This window comes from Centropristis striata, chromosome 2 (assembly GCF_030273125.1).
Source record: "Centropristis striata isolate RG_2023a ecotype Rhode Island chromosome 2, C.striata_1.0, whole genome shotgun sequence".
Lineage (NCBI taxonomy): Eukaryota > Metazoa > Chordata > Actinopteri > Perciformes > Serranidae > Centropristis > Centropristis striata.
In genome coordinates, this window is record NC_081518.1 from 4,267,388 (window position 1) to 4,285,026 (window position 17,639).

A 17,639-nucleotide genomic window follows, 5' to 3' on the forward strand; every position below is an offset into this window, starting at 1 on the left:
ATTATTCGAGTCCTCTAGTGTTGAAAGCTGAACATCTTCCATCACAGGTTCTTGGTTTCGCTGCTTTCTTCGCTCTTGTTCTGAAGAAAGTGGACCAGGAGGAGTTTGGAGAGCCTCAGATAGACGACAGTCTGAGAAACACAGGTAGGCTTTTTCTGTCTCAGTAAATTATTAGAATAAGTCTGAGTAAGTTAATTATTGTATATTATTGTGTAGGCTGGCATTGATAAGCAAAATAAATAAATACATCATTAAATAGGCAACTATTACTCATTTCAGAGAAGGGTGGAATTTACGAAATTGTACTTCTTCCCACTCCTTTTTTTGGATACTAAATTAATTATTGTTCTTGTTTATTTTTGCATGAATTATTTATTTATTCATGGATTTCTTTGTCTGGATACATTTATATGATATTTTCTTAAGATATAATGTATACTATATAATTGAAAAATATAGCCTATATATATTTTTTATTAACATATTCGAGTAAATTTCTGTATATACAGTCATGGAAAAAAATATAAGACCATTGTTTTCTTCAATTTCTTGTTCATTTTAATGCCTGCTACAACTAAAGGTGCATTTGTTTGGACAAATATAATAATAACAACAAAAATACCTCATAAGAGTTTAATTTAAGGGCTGATATCTAGACATTTTCCATGGTTTTATTGATGATTTTGGTTATGATCAAGAATGTTTCCATGACTGTAGATGTAAAAATGACCAAAAAAGGACACAAAATTATCGAAATAGACACAAATTGACCAAAAATAGATATACAAATTACAAAAAAATAGATGTAAAAATGACCAAAAGACACAACATGACCAATAATAGATGAAAAAAAAATGACTAAAAAAAAGATGCCAAATGACAAAAAGTAGTTATAAAAATGTTGAAAAAAGACACCAAATTACCAAAATATAGATGTAAAAATGATCAAAAAATACACAAAATGACAAAAATGGAAAATGGTCATGGAAAATATTATTAGACAATTGTTTTCTTCAATTTCTTGTTCATTTTAATGGCTGCTGAGAGTTTAATTTAAGAGCTGATATCTAGACAATTTCTTTTTTTGGTAATTTCTACATCTAGTTTTAGTCATTTTGTGTCTTTTTTTGGTCATTTTTACATCTACAGTCATGGAAACATTCTTGATAATAACCAAAATCATTATTAATAAAACCATTGAAAATGTCTATATATCAGCCGCACCTTTAGTTGTACCAGGCATCTTAATGAACAATAAAACAAGGAGAAATCAATGGTGGTCTAATATGTTTTGCCATGACTGTACTATATATTCTATCCAATATAGATTGTTTTGTGTGAAAAAAACAAACATGTGAGTACAGTATCTCTCTCTTCTCTTCTTCAGATGATCCTGATGCGGTGCGTGCAGCCAGAAGAGACAGCACATGCAGCTTCTACCAGCCGCCGCCTCCCACCGACATCGAGAAGATCAGGAACAACATGATTAAAGAGCAGAAAGTCTTCGCCCTCATCAGGGAGATTCTTGGTAGGAGAGCCACTCTGATACAACACACAGAGCACTGAGATACAGTCTGACATGCTGATGTGAGATATACTATCTGTTTGTGCTGCAGCCTACATGGGATTCATGTGGATGTTGCTGCTGGTGGCGTACGGCCAGAGGGACCCCAACGCTTACTTTCTGACTCAACACATCCGGCAGAGCTTCAGTAAAGGGATCTCAGACAGTCTGAGCATTCAGGACGTGTTCAACTGGGCAAACACAACTCTGCTGAGCAACCTGTTTGGAGAGTACCCAGGTCAGTATGATGAGATTTTATTAACTCTGGAGTCCACCAAAGCACCGGAGCATGACAGCTCATGATGTTGCAATGTAAAAACAAAGCAGCATGGAGCCCTGCTGTCAGCTTCACTCTAAAGTTTTGGATTTTCCAGAAGTTTCCATGTCCCATTTTCAGCAAAAAAACCCACCTTGACCAAGTGTAACATGATATTACTGAAGTTTTTGCAGAGATTTCACTGAATTTTGCAGTGTCCATTCAGCATTTTTAATGCAATATTTTGTGTTTAATGTTTTTTGTGTGATTTTTGTGTGTTATTTGTAATTTTTTTTGTAATTTTTTTGTTTTTTGTGTTTTTACAAGTGTTTTTTGTGTATTTTTTAAAAAGTTTTTTCAGGGTTTTTTTTTGTCATTTTTTGTGTATTTTTTTGATTTTTTTGGGGGGGATTTTTTTATTTTTATTTTTTGTATCTTTGTGTTTTTTTATATATGTTTTTTGTCTTTTCTGTGTGTGTTTTATGTTTTTTTTGTGCGTGCAATTATCTAAATCAATTCAGAAAATAAAATGTTAAGAGCTGTGATGACAATAACTTAACCCTCTATGGTAAGCATTATGATGCCAGTTAGTTCTGAAGACATTTTTAACTTTTATGGAAGTTTTTGGGTTTCGTTGCCTGTAGGCAACATTGTACCATAACGGTGCACAAGTGAAAAAGAAAGTTGTTTTTTTTTAAACTAGCAAACTCACTCTAAAAACTCATTAAAACTAATTGAATTTGAAAACAACAAAATGAAAAAAAAAAAAAAGGAAAAATCCACAACTATTATAACCTTGCTCTGTATTTCAAAATATGGAGTTAGTTGTGAGCAAAGCTACACTTTATTTGGACTGACTGTGGCCTTTTTTTATCTACATAACACAAAATTCATATCACTCTTGACTGATATTTCCTTTAAAATGTCTTTATCTGTGACAGGATTCATCACAGATGGAAACTCCAAGCTGGTGGGTAACGCTCGTCTCCGCCAGGTGAGGGTCCATCAGAACTCCTGCCACGTGGTCTCCTCCATGCAGCAGACTGGACGGGACTGTCACGCTCCGTACTCCTGGGAGTTAGAGGACATGGGCTCCTACGGTCCAGGCTGGAGCCCCTCTGAGGCTGATAACACCTCAGTGAAGGGTGACAGCCCCTGGATGTACCAGTCCCAGGGGAGGCTGAGGGCCTACCCCATCTGGGGCAACGTGAAGCTCTACAGGGGAGGAGGCTTTGTGGTGGATCTGGGGCCAGATTTACACAACTCCAGCAGGTAGGCTATGTAAAATCAACTTAGTAGCACAACTGAAACGATTAGTTCACTGCAAAAAAGGTGTGTCTAAAAACAAGATAAAAACACTAAATCTGAGGGAAATTATCTTGCTGCATGGACAGATAATTTCACTTGACAAGATTTCTTGAATTAAGATGATTAAATCTAGAAATAAGCATGTTGAATGCTTAAAATAAGAAATTAACTCTTAAAACAAGATAAATTATCTAACACTTCTAAATCTAAAGTTTTTTTATCTTGGAAAGAAACTAATAATTGTCATAACATAAGAGAGCTCATTAATCCAAAGGTTCAGAGATTTTTCTAATGTCCAGCGATGTACTAAACCGGTGGTTCTCAACCTTTTTCCTTTGAGTTTTCAGGTGATTGACAGGTGAATAAACGACGAATGAACTTATACTTATATTTTCCTAAAATATATATTAAATAATTATTTTTAAGGGATTTTTGCATAGATGCTACTTTTTAAATGTATATTTTAAAATCTCACGTACCCCCATTTGAGAACCACTGTACTAAACTCAAGTTATCATGACACCAGGAGAGAATTGTGTTTTCTGGTGTAACATTTAATAATCATATCCTCTAATCATGTTGTTCTCTCTGTAGATCCCTTCAGTACCTTTATGACAACACCTGGTTTGATGTGTACACTCAGGCCGTCTTTGTCGAGTTCACTGTGTACAACGCCAACGTCAACCTCTTCTGTATTGTCACTCTCATGCTGGAGACCACAGGCATAGGTAAACATATCATCTGTCAACAGCTACGACCACATAATTCATAACTTTATTTATAATAATTAGTCTCTGTAATATGGACATTCTATAGAAATTGTGTGCAATGTTTCCATGACTGTAGATGTAAAAATGACCAAGAAAAGACACAAAATGACCAAAAATACATATAAAAATGACAAAAAAAGACGCTACATGACAAAAAATAGTTATAAAAATGTTTAAAAATACGCAAAATTACCAAAAATAGATGTAAAAATTATCAAAGAAAACACAAAATGACCACAAAAAGGACACAAAATGACAAAATATAGATGTAAAAATGACCAAAAGACACAAAATGACCAATAATAGATGAAAAAAAAAGACTAAAAATAAGAGTTTAATTTAAGAGCTGATATCCATGGTTTTCTTGATAATTACCAAAATCATTATCAAGAAAACCATGGAAAATGGCTAGATAGATATTATCATTATATTTGTTGTACCAGACATTAAAATGAACAATAAGTTGAAGAAATCAAGTGTGGTCTAATATTTTTTTTAAATGACTGTATACATATTTGTACATATCTCTATTTACTGAAGGCTTGTTGCATTTGTATTTTATTCAGCCTAGCATGCTTTTTTTAAAAATTGATTTTATTTACATATTTACTTATTTCTATTTCTATTCCTTATACAGCAGCAACTGTAACAAAAGCAATTTCCCTCTGGAAAGTAAAGTATTTCTGATTCTGAAAACTCTAACTTCTACTTTTCCTGCAGGAGCGTTCCAGTTCCGCAGCGAGCTTCAGAGCGTTCGTCTCTACCAGTCGACCGGCGGCCTTCACATCTTCGTCATGGCCTCTGAAGCCATCTACTTCCTCTTCATCATCTATTACATGGTTGTGCAGGTATGAATTCATAATAAGAATAATAATAATACCTTTATTTATATATCACCTTTAAAAACAACGTTCACAAAGTGCTTTGACAGAACAATATATATATATATATATATATAATATAAGAAACCAACAATGAACAATGAAGAACACAGGTTAAAAAGAGCAGCATCATGTGAATACAAGTCTGTAAAAATGTGTTTTGAAAAGTGTCTTAAAAGAATTCAGTGATTCAGCGAGCCTCAGGTCCTCAGGCAGGGCGTTCCACAGTCGAGGGGCCCTGATGGCAAATATCCTATCACCTTTAGTTTAGACCAGGGGTCTCAAACTCAAATTACCTGGGGGTCGCTGGAGGCAGCACCGAAATGACAGAAAAAAAATTACTTTTATAAAAAAGACACAAAATGACCAAAAAAAGACACAAAATGACAGAAAAAAACTAAATTACTTTTTTTTTAAAAAGACACAAAATTACCAAAAAAAAGGCACAAAATGACTGAAAAAACACACTTTTACTTAAAAAAGACAGAAAACGACAAAAAAAATACACAAAATGACCCAAAAAAATACACAAAATTACAAAAAAAACCCCACAAAATTATTAGAAAAAGACACAAAATTACCAAAAAAGACACAAAATGACATTACATAACATTTCCACTTCTTCCGGTAACAACAACACGGCAGATAATAAACAATCCGGTAGCAGCTGCCTTTGTTTTTGTTAACGTCGTCATAGAAACAAGTGAAACCAAGCTCCAACTGGAACAATATATATATCAGGGGTCTCAAATTACCTGGGGGGCTGCTGGAGGCAGTATCAAAATGACCAAAAAAAGACACAAATTACAAAAAAAAAGACTCAAAATGACATAAAAAACTAAATTACTTAAAGAAGAAACAAAATGACCAAAAAAAGACACAGAATTACCAAAAAAGTCACGAAATTATTAAAAAAGACACAAAATTATTTTAAAAAGACACAAAATTACAAAAAAAAGACACAAAATTACAAAAAAACGTAATTAAAGGGACCTTCCACACACAACACGGTAAAGAGACATTCATATAAAACTCACATTAAACTTTCATATCAAGGTGGGGGCCACAAAATATCGTCACAAGGGCCACAATTGGCCCACGGGCCACGAGTTTGAGACCCCTGGTTTAGAGCCTCAACTTTGGAACCTCCATAAGGGACCCAACCTGAGGCTGCTGTCTGGCTCTTAAGGTGTAAATATCTCTGAAATGTAACTTGGAGCCCTGACGAGCTTTAAAAGTGATCAGTAAAATCATAAAATCAATTCTAAAACAAACAGGGAGCCAATGAAGAGAAGCTAAAATCAGAGTAATGTGCTGTCGTCTGTTAAAACCAATAAGAAGCCGAGCTGCTGCATTTTGAACCAGTCGGAGGAGAGAGAGTGATTTGTGGTTTATGTCGGAAGGAAGCGAGTTGCAGTAATCTAATCTGTCGAACATCAGTGCACTGCAAAAAAGGTGTGTCTAAAAACAAGATTAAAACACTTTCACTCTCTGAACCTTTGGATTAATGAGCTCTCTTCTTGCAAAGCAGTATGAAAGTCATAATATCGTTAATTGAATATGGGATTCAACAGTCCATTTTTTAAATCAAATCCTGCACTGCAAAAAAAGGTGTGTCTAAAAACCAGATAAAAACACTAAATCTGAAGGAAATCATGTTGCTGCATGGACAGATAATTTCACTTGACAAGATTTCTTAAATGGAGATTGTTAAATCTAGAAATAAGTATGTTGAACGCTTAAAACGAGATAAATTAACTCTTAAAACAAGATAAATTATCTAACACTTCTAAATCTAAAGTTTTTTTTTATCTCGGTAAGAAACAAATAATCATCAGGTCACTCTGCTCGGGCCAGTTCATCGCTGCTTGCACCTTTAATTTATCTTGTTTTAAGAGTTAATTTCTTATTTTAAGTGTTCAACATGCTTATTTCTAGATTTAACAATCTTAATTTAAGAAAAAAGTGAAATTATCTGTCCATGCAGCGAGATAATTTCCCTCAGATTCAGTGTTTTTATCTTGTTTTTAGACACACCTTTTTTGCAGTTAGTTTATTGATGTTTTTCGAAGTTGAGGTTTGAGTCAAAATTTACTCCTAGATTACAGGCGGTGGGTGTTACGCAGTTGGCATAGCAACCAAGTGATGTTAGGATGGAGCCTGTGTGGATGGGAGGATTAAGCAACAGGACTTAAGATTTTGAGTTATTTAATTTCATGAGATTTTGTGCCATCCAGCAGTAAGACAGTCTAAAACCACAGCATCACTAGATATAATGTGATGATGACTTCTCATCTGAACACCTCTCCTCCTGACAGGGGAAGCTGATGAAGCAGCAGAGATCGGCTTATTTCAGGAGTAAGTGGAACCTGCTGGAGTTGGCCATTATCATCCTCAGCTGGAGCGCCCTCTCTGTGTTCATCAAGAGGACTTTACTGGGGAAGCGGGACATGGAGTACTACCAGAACAACAAAGACCAGTAAGCAACAAGAATAACACACCCAATATGAGGACATAATCAAGGGATTTATCTTAACATTGGTATGAACAGCAGGTTTTGATTTACTTAGCATTTTTTTCTGACCGTACCTCCATCCTGGAGTTACCAGAACATCCTCTCTCACTTTTTATTCTGTTCTGATAAATAGTAGCACTCCCTGACATAAAACATGACTTTTTTTGGTTTACACAGAATATATGTGAGACAATTATTTGAGTTGTTCACCCTTTTTTTAAACATTTTTTACAGTATGTGGTAGCTATTGAAATAGACATGTATCAACCAGGAAGAGAGTCAAAATGACAACAAAGAAACATAAAATGACTACAGAGAGATCCAAAACAGCTGCAAAGAGAGTTGATTTATTATTTTAAGTGTTCAACATGCTTCTTTCTACATAGATTTACAATCTTAATTTAAGAAATCTTATCAAGTGAAATTATCTGTCCATGCAGCAAGATCATTTCCTTCAGATTTAGTGTTTTTATCTTGTTTTTAGATGCCGCTTTTTTGCAGTGTAGGTCGAGGAAGCTATCATCACACCATGTAACAAATTCAGCGAGGGCACAGCCGTGCTCTGATTGGAGGCCTTGCAGAACAGCCAGTAAAAATTACTAAAAAAGACACAAAATTATTTTTTTTAAAATACACAAAATGACAAAAAAAACACAAAATTACAAAAAAAAAGTAATTAAAGGGACCTTCCACACACAACACGGTAAAGTGCCATTCATATAAAACTCACATTAAACTTTCATATCAAGGTGAGGGCCACAAAATATCGGCAAGAGGGCCGCAATTGGCCCGCGGGCCGCAAGTTTGAGACCCCTGGTCAAAAGGATAAAAAGCATAAAACTTGCAAAGAGACACTAAATGACAAAAAAACAGGCTAAACAACTATAAGTCTGTGTGTCTTGCTCCTGTGTAACAGAGACGTTGGCCTATTGTCTCATTATCCTCATGGCTCGGACCAAATTACTGCAATAAATTGTCCTTCAACATGCAATATAATTAATGAACACTGCATAGCATCATATCTGCTTCTGGCAAATTGAATTGAAGAGTGTGCACCTTACCTTACCTCCCTTTCTTGCCTATGTTTACATTATATCGTATATATTTTTCTTTACATTTACTTGCCTATGTATGTTTATGCTTATATTGTATATTTTTATATTTTATTTATTGTCGCATTGCTTTTTAGAGTCAGCTCTCAAATCTCATTGTACATGTGTACAGTGACAAAGGCCTTCTATTCTATTCTATTCTATTCAATTCTATTCTATTCCATTCTATTCTATTCTATTCTATTCTATCCCATTCCATTCCATTCCATTCCATTCCATTCTATTCTATTCTATTCTATTCTATCCTATTCTATTCTATTCTATTCTATTCTATTCTATTCTATTCTATCCCATTCCATTCTATTCTATTCTATTCTATTCTATTCTATTCTATTCCATTCCATTCCATTCCATTCCATTCCATTCCATTCTATTCTATTCTATTCTATTCTATTCTATTCTATTCTATTCTATTCTATTCTATTCCATTCCATTCCATTCTATTCTATTCTATTCTATTCTATTTCATTCCATCCCATTCCATTCCATTCTATTAGACAAATTAGAAGCTTTCCACATTTTAAAATGATCTCAGAGAAAATGCCTTTGGAAATGAATACGGACACAGAGAATATGTTGTTTGAATTACTATTATTTTCTCAATCCGTCTAAAAGCCTTTCTTCAATAGACTGTCATAACAAGGCTCTGTCCTCTCACGCTCCGTCTCCAGATATGCCAGTTTCCATGAGACAGCGAAGGCCGACGCGGTGCTGGGGTATCTGATTGCCTTCCTGGTGCTGCTGGCTACAGTCAAACTGTGGCACCTGCTGAGACTGAACCCAAAGCTGCACATGATCACAGCCACGCTGCAGCGCGCCTGGACTGATATCTCAGGCTTCCTGGTGGTCATGACCATCATGTTCCTGGCCTACTCCATCGCTGTGAGCAGGTTCCCACACTTCAACATCAACACGCTGCTGCAGTCACCACATTTTAAATACACTTTGTGAATGATTATTAACACAACTCTCTTATCTTTCAGTCCAATCTGATGTATGGCTGGAAGCTTTACTCCTATCGGACTCTGCTGGATGCTGCACAGACCATGGTCAGCCTGCAGCTCGGCATTTTTAACTACGAAGAGGTTAGTATGAGACTTTTAGAACTGTGTCAAGGCTGATTTAATGACAGCTCACAAAAACACAGAACCAGCTCTTTAGACCAGTCTGATCAGCTCTGTGTGTGATGCTGCCTCCCCAGCAAACTGCAGCATAAAACAACACACTACCACCACAGACTGATAAAACATCTGCAGCATCTCACTACAGATGTCCAGAGATCTGAGCTTCCTTAACCCATAAGAACCCAGACCCAGTTATCCTTAAAGGAAAAATATGGGGGATATATCGTACAACAGAACAAGTGGATCACATAGAACACATTTATGATGTTTTTTTGTTTTTTTAAATACTACCCCTAAATGTCAAAGATCTGTGATGTGACATATATGTTACATTGGGCGTTTATGGTATTTATCTTATATTTCTTATTTTAAAATAATACAAAAATAGACACTTTTTCTGCTTACAGAAACACAAATTTGCCTTTTTCAAAATAATAATACAATAATAATAAACCAAGTCTCCGTAACATATATCAAAATTGTGACTTTGATTTGTTCAGGAAATATGGTCAGAACAAGTTAAATGCAATACAGGACAAACTATTAACGGATTAGAATTGTTAAATGGGTTTAAACTTAGCCTAGTAACAAAAAATAAGCTTTTTGAAATTAGCTACTTTTTCACATTTCTGTTTCCAGTTACAGCTACATTTTGGAGAAGTCACTTCTTGTCACAGTCACATGACCACCACACCAGGGTGTTGAGTATGTGTCACTTAGGGATTTAATGAGTTAAGGTGAAGCATAAAGCTGAATACCTAGTACCTTTCTGTATGTATAATGTGAGTAGTGCCTATTTTTCTTTGCTGCTGTTTTTACTATATGTTCCCATGTTTTGTCACCGTCATTTTAATCTGTAACTGGCAACCAATCTTGGCCAGGTGTCCCTCGAAAAAGAGATTACAATCTCAAAGGACTTCCTGGTAAAATAAAGGTTAAATTAAAAAAAAATTTAAAACATGATTCTCACATAAGCACCGGTTCAGTGTACGTCTTCTTCCTGATCTCACAGGTTCTGAATTACAACCCAGTGCTCGGCGCTTTCCTCATCGGCTCCTGCATCGTGTTCATGACCTTTGTGGTGCTGAACCTCTTCATCTCCGTCATTCTGGTGGCGTTCAGTCAGGAGCAGATCCATCACAAGGTAACTCACCCAGGCAGGAATGTCTTATTGTACATCATGACAGATGACTTGATACACTGAAAACAAGATAAAAACACTAAATCTGAGGGAAATGATCTTGCTGCATGGACAGATCATTTCACTTGACAAGATTTCTTAAAATAAGATTGTTAAATCTAGAAATAAGCATGTTGAACACTTAAAATAAGAAATTAACTCTTAAAACAAGATACATTATCTAACACTTCTAAATCTAAAGTTTTTTTTTATCTGTTAAGAAACAAGTAATCATCAGGTCACTCTGCTCGGGCCAGTTCATCGCTGCTTGAAGCTTTAATTTATCTTGTTTTAAGAGTTAATTTCTTATTTTAAGTGTTCAACATGCTTATTTCTAGATGTAACAATCTTAATTTAATAAATCTTGTCAAGTGAAATTATCTATCCATGCAGCAAGATCATTTCCCTCAGATTTAGTGTTTTTATCTTGTTTTTAGACACACCTTTTTGCAGTGTGCTCCTTGAGTTATATACATATGAATCATTGTTCTTACAGCCGTCAGAAGAGGATGAGATTGTGGACCTGATGCTGATGAAACTCTTCAGTTTGTTCGGAGTCAAATGTAAGAAACAAGGTGGCGACTGCCTCACTAACGAGAGGCCACTGGTTTCATCTGCTTCAAATAACGGACTCTCAACTGTTTCTTCTGGGAATATCTGTGAGGGTTGACGCTCCCACAGAATGCTTTGCTTCAGTTTTTGCAATCATTGCTTTGCGACTGCATAATTAGCTTTTGCACATCGATAAATTATTAGCATTTCTCTCTACTGCTGCAGATCTGTTTCTCTTGTAGGAGAAGCTAAAACACTGAGGGGAAATAGGAATAAAGATTTATGTTGCGCTCTGACTCTGTATTTAGGCTGCAGTATATTTTGTTAAGCAAATAAATTTGTGTTTCTGTTATTGAATCTTGCTAATGTGCTTTTATTCCTTATAATAACTATTTATGGATACTAGTATTTGCATAAATCTGACTAATCTATAACAGTTGCTCACTATAATGTCTACTCTATGAGACATACAGTATCATTCAACTCAGCACTCACCTCAAAAAAGTTGAGGCATATGATGCCTCTACCTCTGGATGTTATCAGATTCAACAAGATATCATTTTACTGTATGTATATAGTCTAAATAGATATTAATGCGTAATACAAGCTGGAGATCTGTGAACCATAAACATTAGTATGCACTTGATATCTGGTGCCAGGTGCAGATTACTGTACTGCCTTTTAACCGTTTCAGTGCGTTTCAGCTTTGATGTGCAATGAAATGAAATAGAATAGATGAATGGCTAGATGTTTACGTATCCAATTATTGAAGTAAACTGCAAAAAAGGTGTGTCTAAAAACAAGATAAAAACACTAAATCTGAGGGAAATGATCTTGCTGCATGGACAGATAATTTCACTTGACAAGATTTCTTAAATTAAGATTATTAACTCTGGAAATAAGCACGTTGATCACTTAAAATAAGAAATTAACTCTTAAAACAAGATATATTAAAGGTGCAAGCATCGATGAACTGGCCCGAGCAGAGTGACCTGACAATTATTTGTTTCTTACCAAGATAAAAAAAAAATTCATATTGAGAAGTGTTACATAATTTATCTGTCCATGCAGCAAGATCATTTCCCTCAGACTAAGTGTTTTAATCTTGTTTTTAGACACACCTTTTTTGCAGTGTACTTGACCTGTAACAGAGAGGGAATGATAATAGAAATGTAAAGGTCAGATGACAGAAGGAATGCCAGCATAGGTAGATTACATACAAACACATACATAAAATATGCTCCACAAAGCATGAAATAAAAAATAAAAAACACATGCACAGTAACAGCTGGTATTATTGCTGCAAGTTTTGCTGCTTTTATTACTATTAAGATTAGTAATATTGTGTGTACTGTATGGGAGAGTGCTGGACAAAGTTGCATAGATTCATAGACTACATAGTTGCATAGGTTTAATAGATGTGAATAAAATTGGAAATTGACGTTTCCAAAATCACACATTGCTTGATCATAACTAATTTAGCCCACATTTTATCCTATATAACCCAATCCACAAATATAAACACGTTTTAGCAGACAGGCACGCCGTGCATTATTGTACAAATACATTTATTTATGATAAATAAGTCAGTACAAATAAAAATAGAAATACTGATAAAATAAAATAAAAATATATGTGAGATAAACAGCTCTGTAAAGTTTGGATTGTTGTTTAAAAAATGTATTTGTGGATATAATAATAATAATACCTTTATTTATATAGCACCTTTAAAAACATCGTTGACAAAGTGCTTTCACAGATCAAGCATGGATAAAACGAATGCAAAAATAAGAAACCAACAATGAAGAAGAAATAAAATATATATATATATACACACACACACACATATATATACACACACACACACATATATATATATTTATATATATATATATATATATATATGACCAACATCATGCTAGTCTGTAAAAATCTGTTTTGAGAAGTGACTTGACAATATATATATACACACACACACACACACATATATATATATATATATATACATATACACATACCACACAAGTTAGAAGGACCAACATCACATGAATGCAAGTCTGTAAAAATGTGTTTTGAGAAGTGACTTAAAACAATTAATTGATAATAAAATATAATAATAAATATAATTGGTTATAAAAGATTATTTACATATTCAGTAAATCTAAACAGTATTCCCCCCCCCCCCCCCCCCCCAATAATTAGAAGGGGACTCATACTTCCCATCTCATTACTCATAAATAATCCCGACGTAGGTTTTACGTCCTACGTCATCGTCAGAGGGGGCGTGGCTCCCGGTGTGCGCAGCTCGGGACAACAACATGCGTCGTAGGCGGACCGAGGGGGGACTCAGAGCCAAGTGACAGCGGAGACGGTGAGCAGCTTTAACGACGGGGTCAACTCAGTCTGTTCGGCTGCCTGAACACAACATTTACTGTTTTCTGACATTCAGAGAGAAAATAATAAGCTCGTAGAGAGACGCTGTCTGGTTTCCTCAGGCTGAGGGATTGCGATGCCCTCTGACTTTATCTCCCTTTTCAGCGGGGACCTCGACCTGAATTCTCCCAGATCCTTGTACTCAAAAGGTAAAAACAACTCTTATATTATCTTAAATGTTTAGTTAAAGTGTCTACTGTAGCTGACATCTAACTAGTTTAGGTGTAGTTGTAACTTCTCCTCCTACCTGGTGCTAACTGTTCATGTGGCTGGTGGCGTCCAGCCCCCCTCGCGCTCTCTAAACCTGCCACATGCCTGCTCATTATAGGTTTTTTTTATTTTTTAAAAATCTGTTTTAAAGAGAAGAAGAAGCCAGGAGCATGTTTAGTTTAAATGACTTTGGTTTTGTTTCTTTAGGCAAGTTGAACATGTGTGTTTTCCCTCTTCCTTTTTTATTTTTACCTCCAAGCTGAAGCCCTCAGCAGCTGCATGCACACCGGTCAGACCAGTTTACTTTTTCCCTGCCAGCTGAAAAGCAGTGCTGTCTTATTTTCTGTGGGTTGTTTGAATAGGCCACCAGTGCCCCCCGCCCCCCTGAGGGAATAACCCCTATATGCTCTACACTGCCCCTAGTGGGCGCATAAACATAAACTGTGTCATCATCAAGTCTATGAGAGCCTCAGGCTGCAAACCCCCAGGAACAAAAAATACTGTTGTGAATTTAACTCAGGAGAGCAGCTGTGTTTAGGGAGGAAATATGATCATTTGCATCATGCCAGCAGCAGGAAAAGTTAAAAAAAAGAAGTTTTTTATGTATCTTTTTAGTATAGGTTTCGGTGACACTTTATGTTAAGGAACACATTAATTAGTTGCTTAATAGCATGCAAATAAGTAACATATTGGCTCTTAATTAGTCATTATTAAGTAGTTATTAATGCCTTATTCTGCATGGCCTTATTATACAACCAGTAAGCCATTAACTCAGAGTTTTCCCTCAATAACCTCAGAATTAGTGCTTATTAGTAGTAAGTAAGGAAGTTGTTGTATATGAGTTATGATCTTAATATGCTTTACTTTGTATGGACTTTATAATCTCTACATATCGATGAACGAAACCATGGAAACGACAAATAGCCACCTTCTCCAGACCTTTGACGTGACTGGTGGCTCCTTTTGGATGATTGGATGAGGATTGGTAGATTGTAATGTCAGTCATTTCTCTACAGAGTGGGTCACTGGCAAAGTTAAGAGCCAATATTTTACTTATTTGCATGCTAATAAGCAACTAATTAATGTTGAGTATGTGTTCCAAAATCTAAAGTGTTACCAAGGTTTCATTTGCACTGGTGTGGCTGGTTTGGTTAATTTTATTATTTGTTCACATGTACTTAATAATAGCTTGAAGCAAGAAATGTCAACTAACAAATGACAAAAAAAGTATTTTTTAAGGAAGAAAAAAAGTATTTTTTATGTACATTAATAAACCAATAGTGCAGTGCCCGTAGAAAGTATGTATTCGTATAGTGGGAGATTTAGTAGATTTTTCAATTATGGCCAAATGAGGAAGTGTGTGAAAGTGGGATGTACAATGAGGTGTAATACTCTTGCGTAGTGTTATATATATATAACACTACGCACTCTTTATATATAAAGAGACACAGAAATAGTTATTTTTTAGAAAAAGAAACTTAATCATTCAAAATTGTTAGACATATATGCAGACACAGATATAGGAGGGAGTAAGTTTACATGCAGCACAAACAGATGGATGTGAATAACAGAATTTATTAATAATGTTAAAAAAATTACTGAAATATGTCCATTAAAGATTTGAGACCAAGATATGAATGTACTGAGCAGGATATACTGTATTACAGTTGAGAAATCAACTTCACAACATGGTTTTTCTTCATTGCTGCAAAACACGTCATTGGCATTTACAAAACATCAATTTGTGCAATTTCTTGTTATTCATCAGCTGATATAAATATGTGCTGATACGGATATATCTACAATAACATAATGTTGGCTAATGTCTGATGTCAGGACTTCGGAGGAGTTTTATGTAACTACTGTAACATCTGTGTAATATAGGAAATGGCTCCAGTGCGTTGCTACATTGCAAAAGAATCGCTCCTCGTGATATTGTTGCTTTTCATTCAACACATCCAGTAACTTTCTTCATGCTAAGACAGGATAAATAGTCATCATGCTGATTTCTGGTTGTACAGAGATTCAATTGTTTATTGACTCTCATTTAAGTCTGGATAGGTAATTAAGTATTCTTTGGGTTTGGCCTTCACAACTGTTGAATTACCTTTAATTACTACAACAAAGGGCTCCAATAATGAACCCTTTGATGCACAACATGGGTCTAAAGTGACCCAATTAAGTTTTATATTCTATATCTTTGCAATAAATTAATTTCATCATTCAGTATTGCAGGTTTTCCTCAATTAACTTGTTTTTGATCATTATACATCCTAATATTTTGTTTTAATTTCTTACTTTTTGAATTAAAAAAATGGAAAGTTATTATTTGGTGGCTTTAATAAGTCTCAAATGTTAAAATATGTGATTTTCCAATGTAGTCTGGTGGTTCTAACAACTCTTTTGAAGTTAAACCTTCAAAATAAGACAAACATAATTACACATATACTCAAATTGTTAATTCAGTGCATCACTATGCTTCTAATGCACAAGGTCCTTTTGGACCCATGTGTGTAAACTTGATGTATTAATACAAAAAACTTATTTCTTCATAAAGTATGAAAGGAAAAATGGATATAATGATCCGTTGTAATAAAAAAAAAGATATTCAAACACACAGCCAGCATGAAATAACATACTAAAATTAATGCAGGTTTTTTTTTGACCCATGTTGTGCATTAGAAGGTGTTTATATGTTGCATCAAAGGGTTAAGAAAGGTGAACACAGAAGTTCTCAGAAACACAATTTATTTTCCTTACCACAAAAGTGAATTCCCTGAATTAAACAACAAAAAAGTAGTGATTATTCCGAAGAACTAGATGATACATCTATTTAACATCTGTTTTATTACCTATTGATGTCTTTCTTATGAGTCACAAGAGATCCTGCCTTACTGTACACTTTAATCATTTCTTCTGAACCACATAAGTCATCTGAATTCCTTTGAGATCTAGACCAATAGTAACGTGGTCTTTAGCTTGCCTTGTTTGCTTACTAATCGCACTATTGTGCATTTGTGTCAGCACATTACACTCGGCTGTGTGCGAGAGGTGAAGTTAGTTTTATTTGCATCTTGTTGACAGAGATTGTGCCTTTGATTATAAAGAAAAATCCCACTCAGCCATTAATTCCTGTAATCCTCAGTATTGACAGGTCCTACCACACACCTGGATAAAAGGAGTCATTCTCTATTATGGATACTAGTGCAGAGCCTGTAGAAAGTATGAATTCATATAGTGGGAGATTAAGTAGATTTTTCAGTTAGGGCCAAATGAGGTTGTGTGTGAAAGTGGGATGTACAATGAGGTGTAATACTCTTGCTAGTGTGACATAATAAATAACACAGAAACACTATCTTTCTGTCCGTATTATGCTTAGCTGTCAGTTAATAAAGTTTTGTTTTTACTGTTTTCAATGGATCAAACTGATGCGGAAGAAAGGGCTTAAATCTCCGCTTAGCATGCTAATGGTGAGATAGCACATTACGCAGTATGCTGCACTAAAAGTACATTAACATGAACCCAATTAGCTGATATACTATATTGCATGTAAGTATCTCATATCAAATGATTATGGACATTACGCTAAGCAACATGAATGTCATCCCTGAATTACATAGTAATGCAACATAAGAAGTGAATAAAGCTAAATCTCCATTTAGCATGCTAATCGCAAATTACAGAATTTGCACATTACATGCAGACCACTACAATGTCTGCAACTCCATAAAACA

General features: G+C 35.0%; 2 protein-coding genes across 2 annotated transcripts in view; both read left to right on the top strand.

The window, feature by feature from the left end:
- pkd1l2a (polycystic kidney disease 1 like 2a) overlaps positions 1–11,535 on the top strand; it is a 42,575-nt gene extending 31,040 nt beyond the window's left edge. Inside the window, exons 32-42 of the mRNA XM_059353220.1 lie at positions 48–144; positions 1,388–1,528; positions 1,617–1,802; positions 2,762–3,092; positions 3,723–3,856; positions 4,619–4,746; positions 7,098–7,258; positions 9,078–9,288; positions 9,390–9,491; positions 10,543–10,674; positions 11,207–11,535. Coding sequence (XP_059209203.1) covers positions 48–144; positions 1,388–1,528; positions 1,617–1,802; positions 2,762–3,092; positions 3,723–3,856; positions 4,619–4,746; positions 7,098–7,258; positions 9,078–9,288; positions 9,390–9,491; positions 10,543–10,674; positions 11,207–11,380 — 1,797 coding nt within the window. The 3' untranslated portion in view covers positions 11,381–11,535. The remainder of the gene's footprint in view (positions 1–47; positions 145–1,387; positions 1,529–1,616; positions 1,803–2,761; positions 3,093–3,722; positions 3,857–4,618; positions 4,747–7,097; positions 7,259–9,077; positions 9,289–9,389; positions 9,492–10,542; positions 10,675–11,206) is intronic.
- A 2,093-nt stretch (positions 11,536–13,628) lies between these two features.
- Positions 13,629–17,639, top strand: part of LOC131993624 (nuclear factor of activated T-cells 5-like) — a 53,466-nt gene continuing 49,455 nt past the window's right edge. Inside the window, exon 1 of the mRNA XM_059359620.1 lies at positions 13,629–13,844. Coding sequence (XP_059215603.1) covers positions 13,772–13,844 — 73 coding nt within the window. The 5' untranslated portion in view covers positions 13,629–13,771. The remainder of the gene's footprint in view (positions 13,845–17,639) is intronic.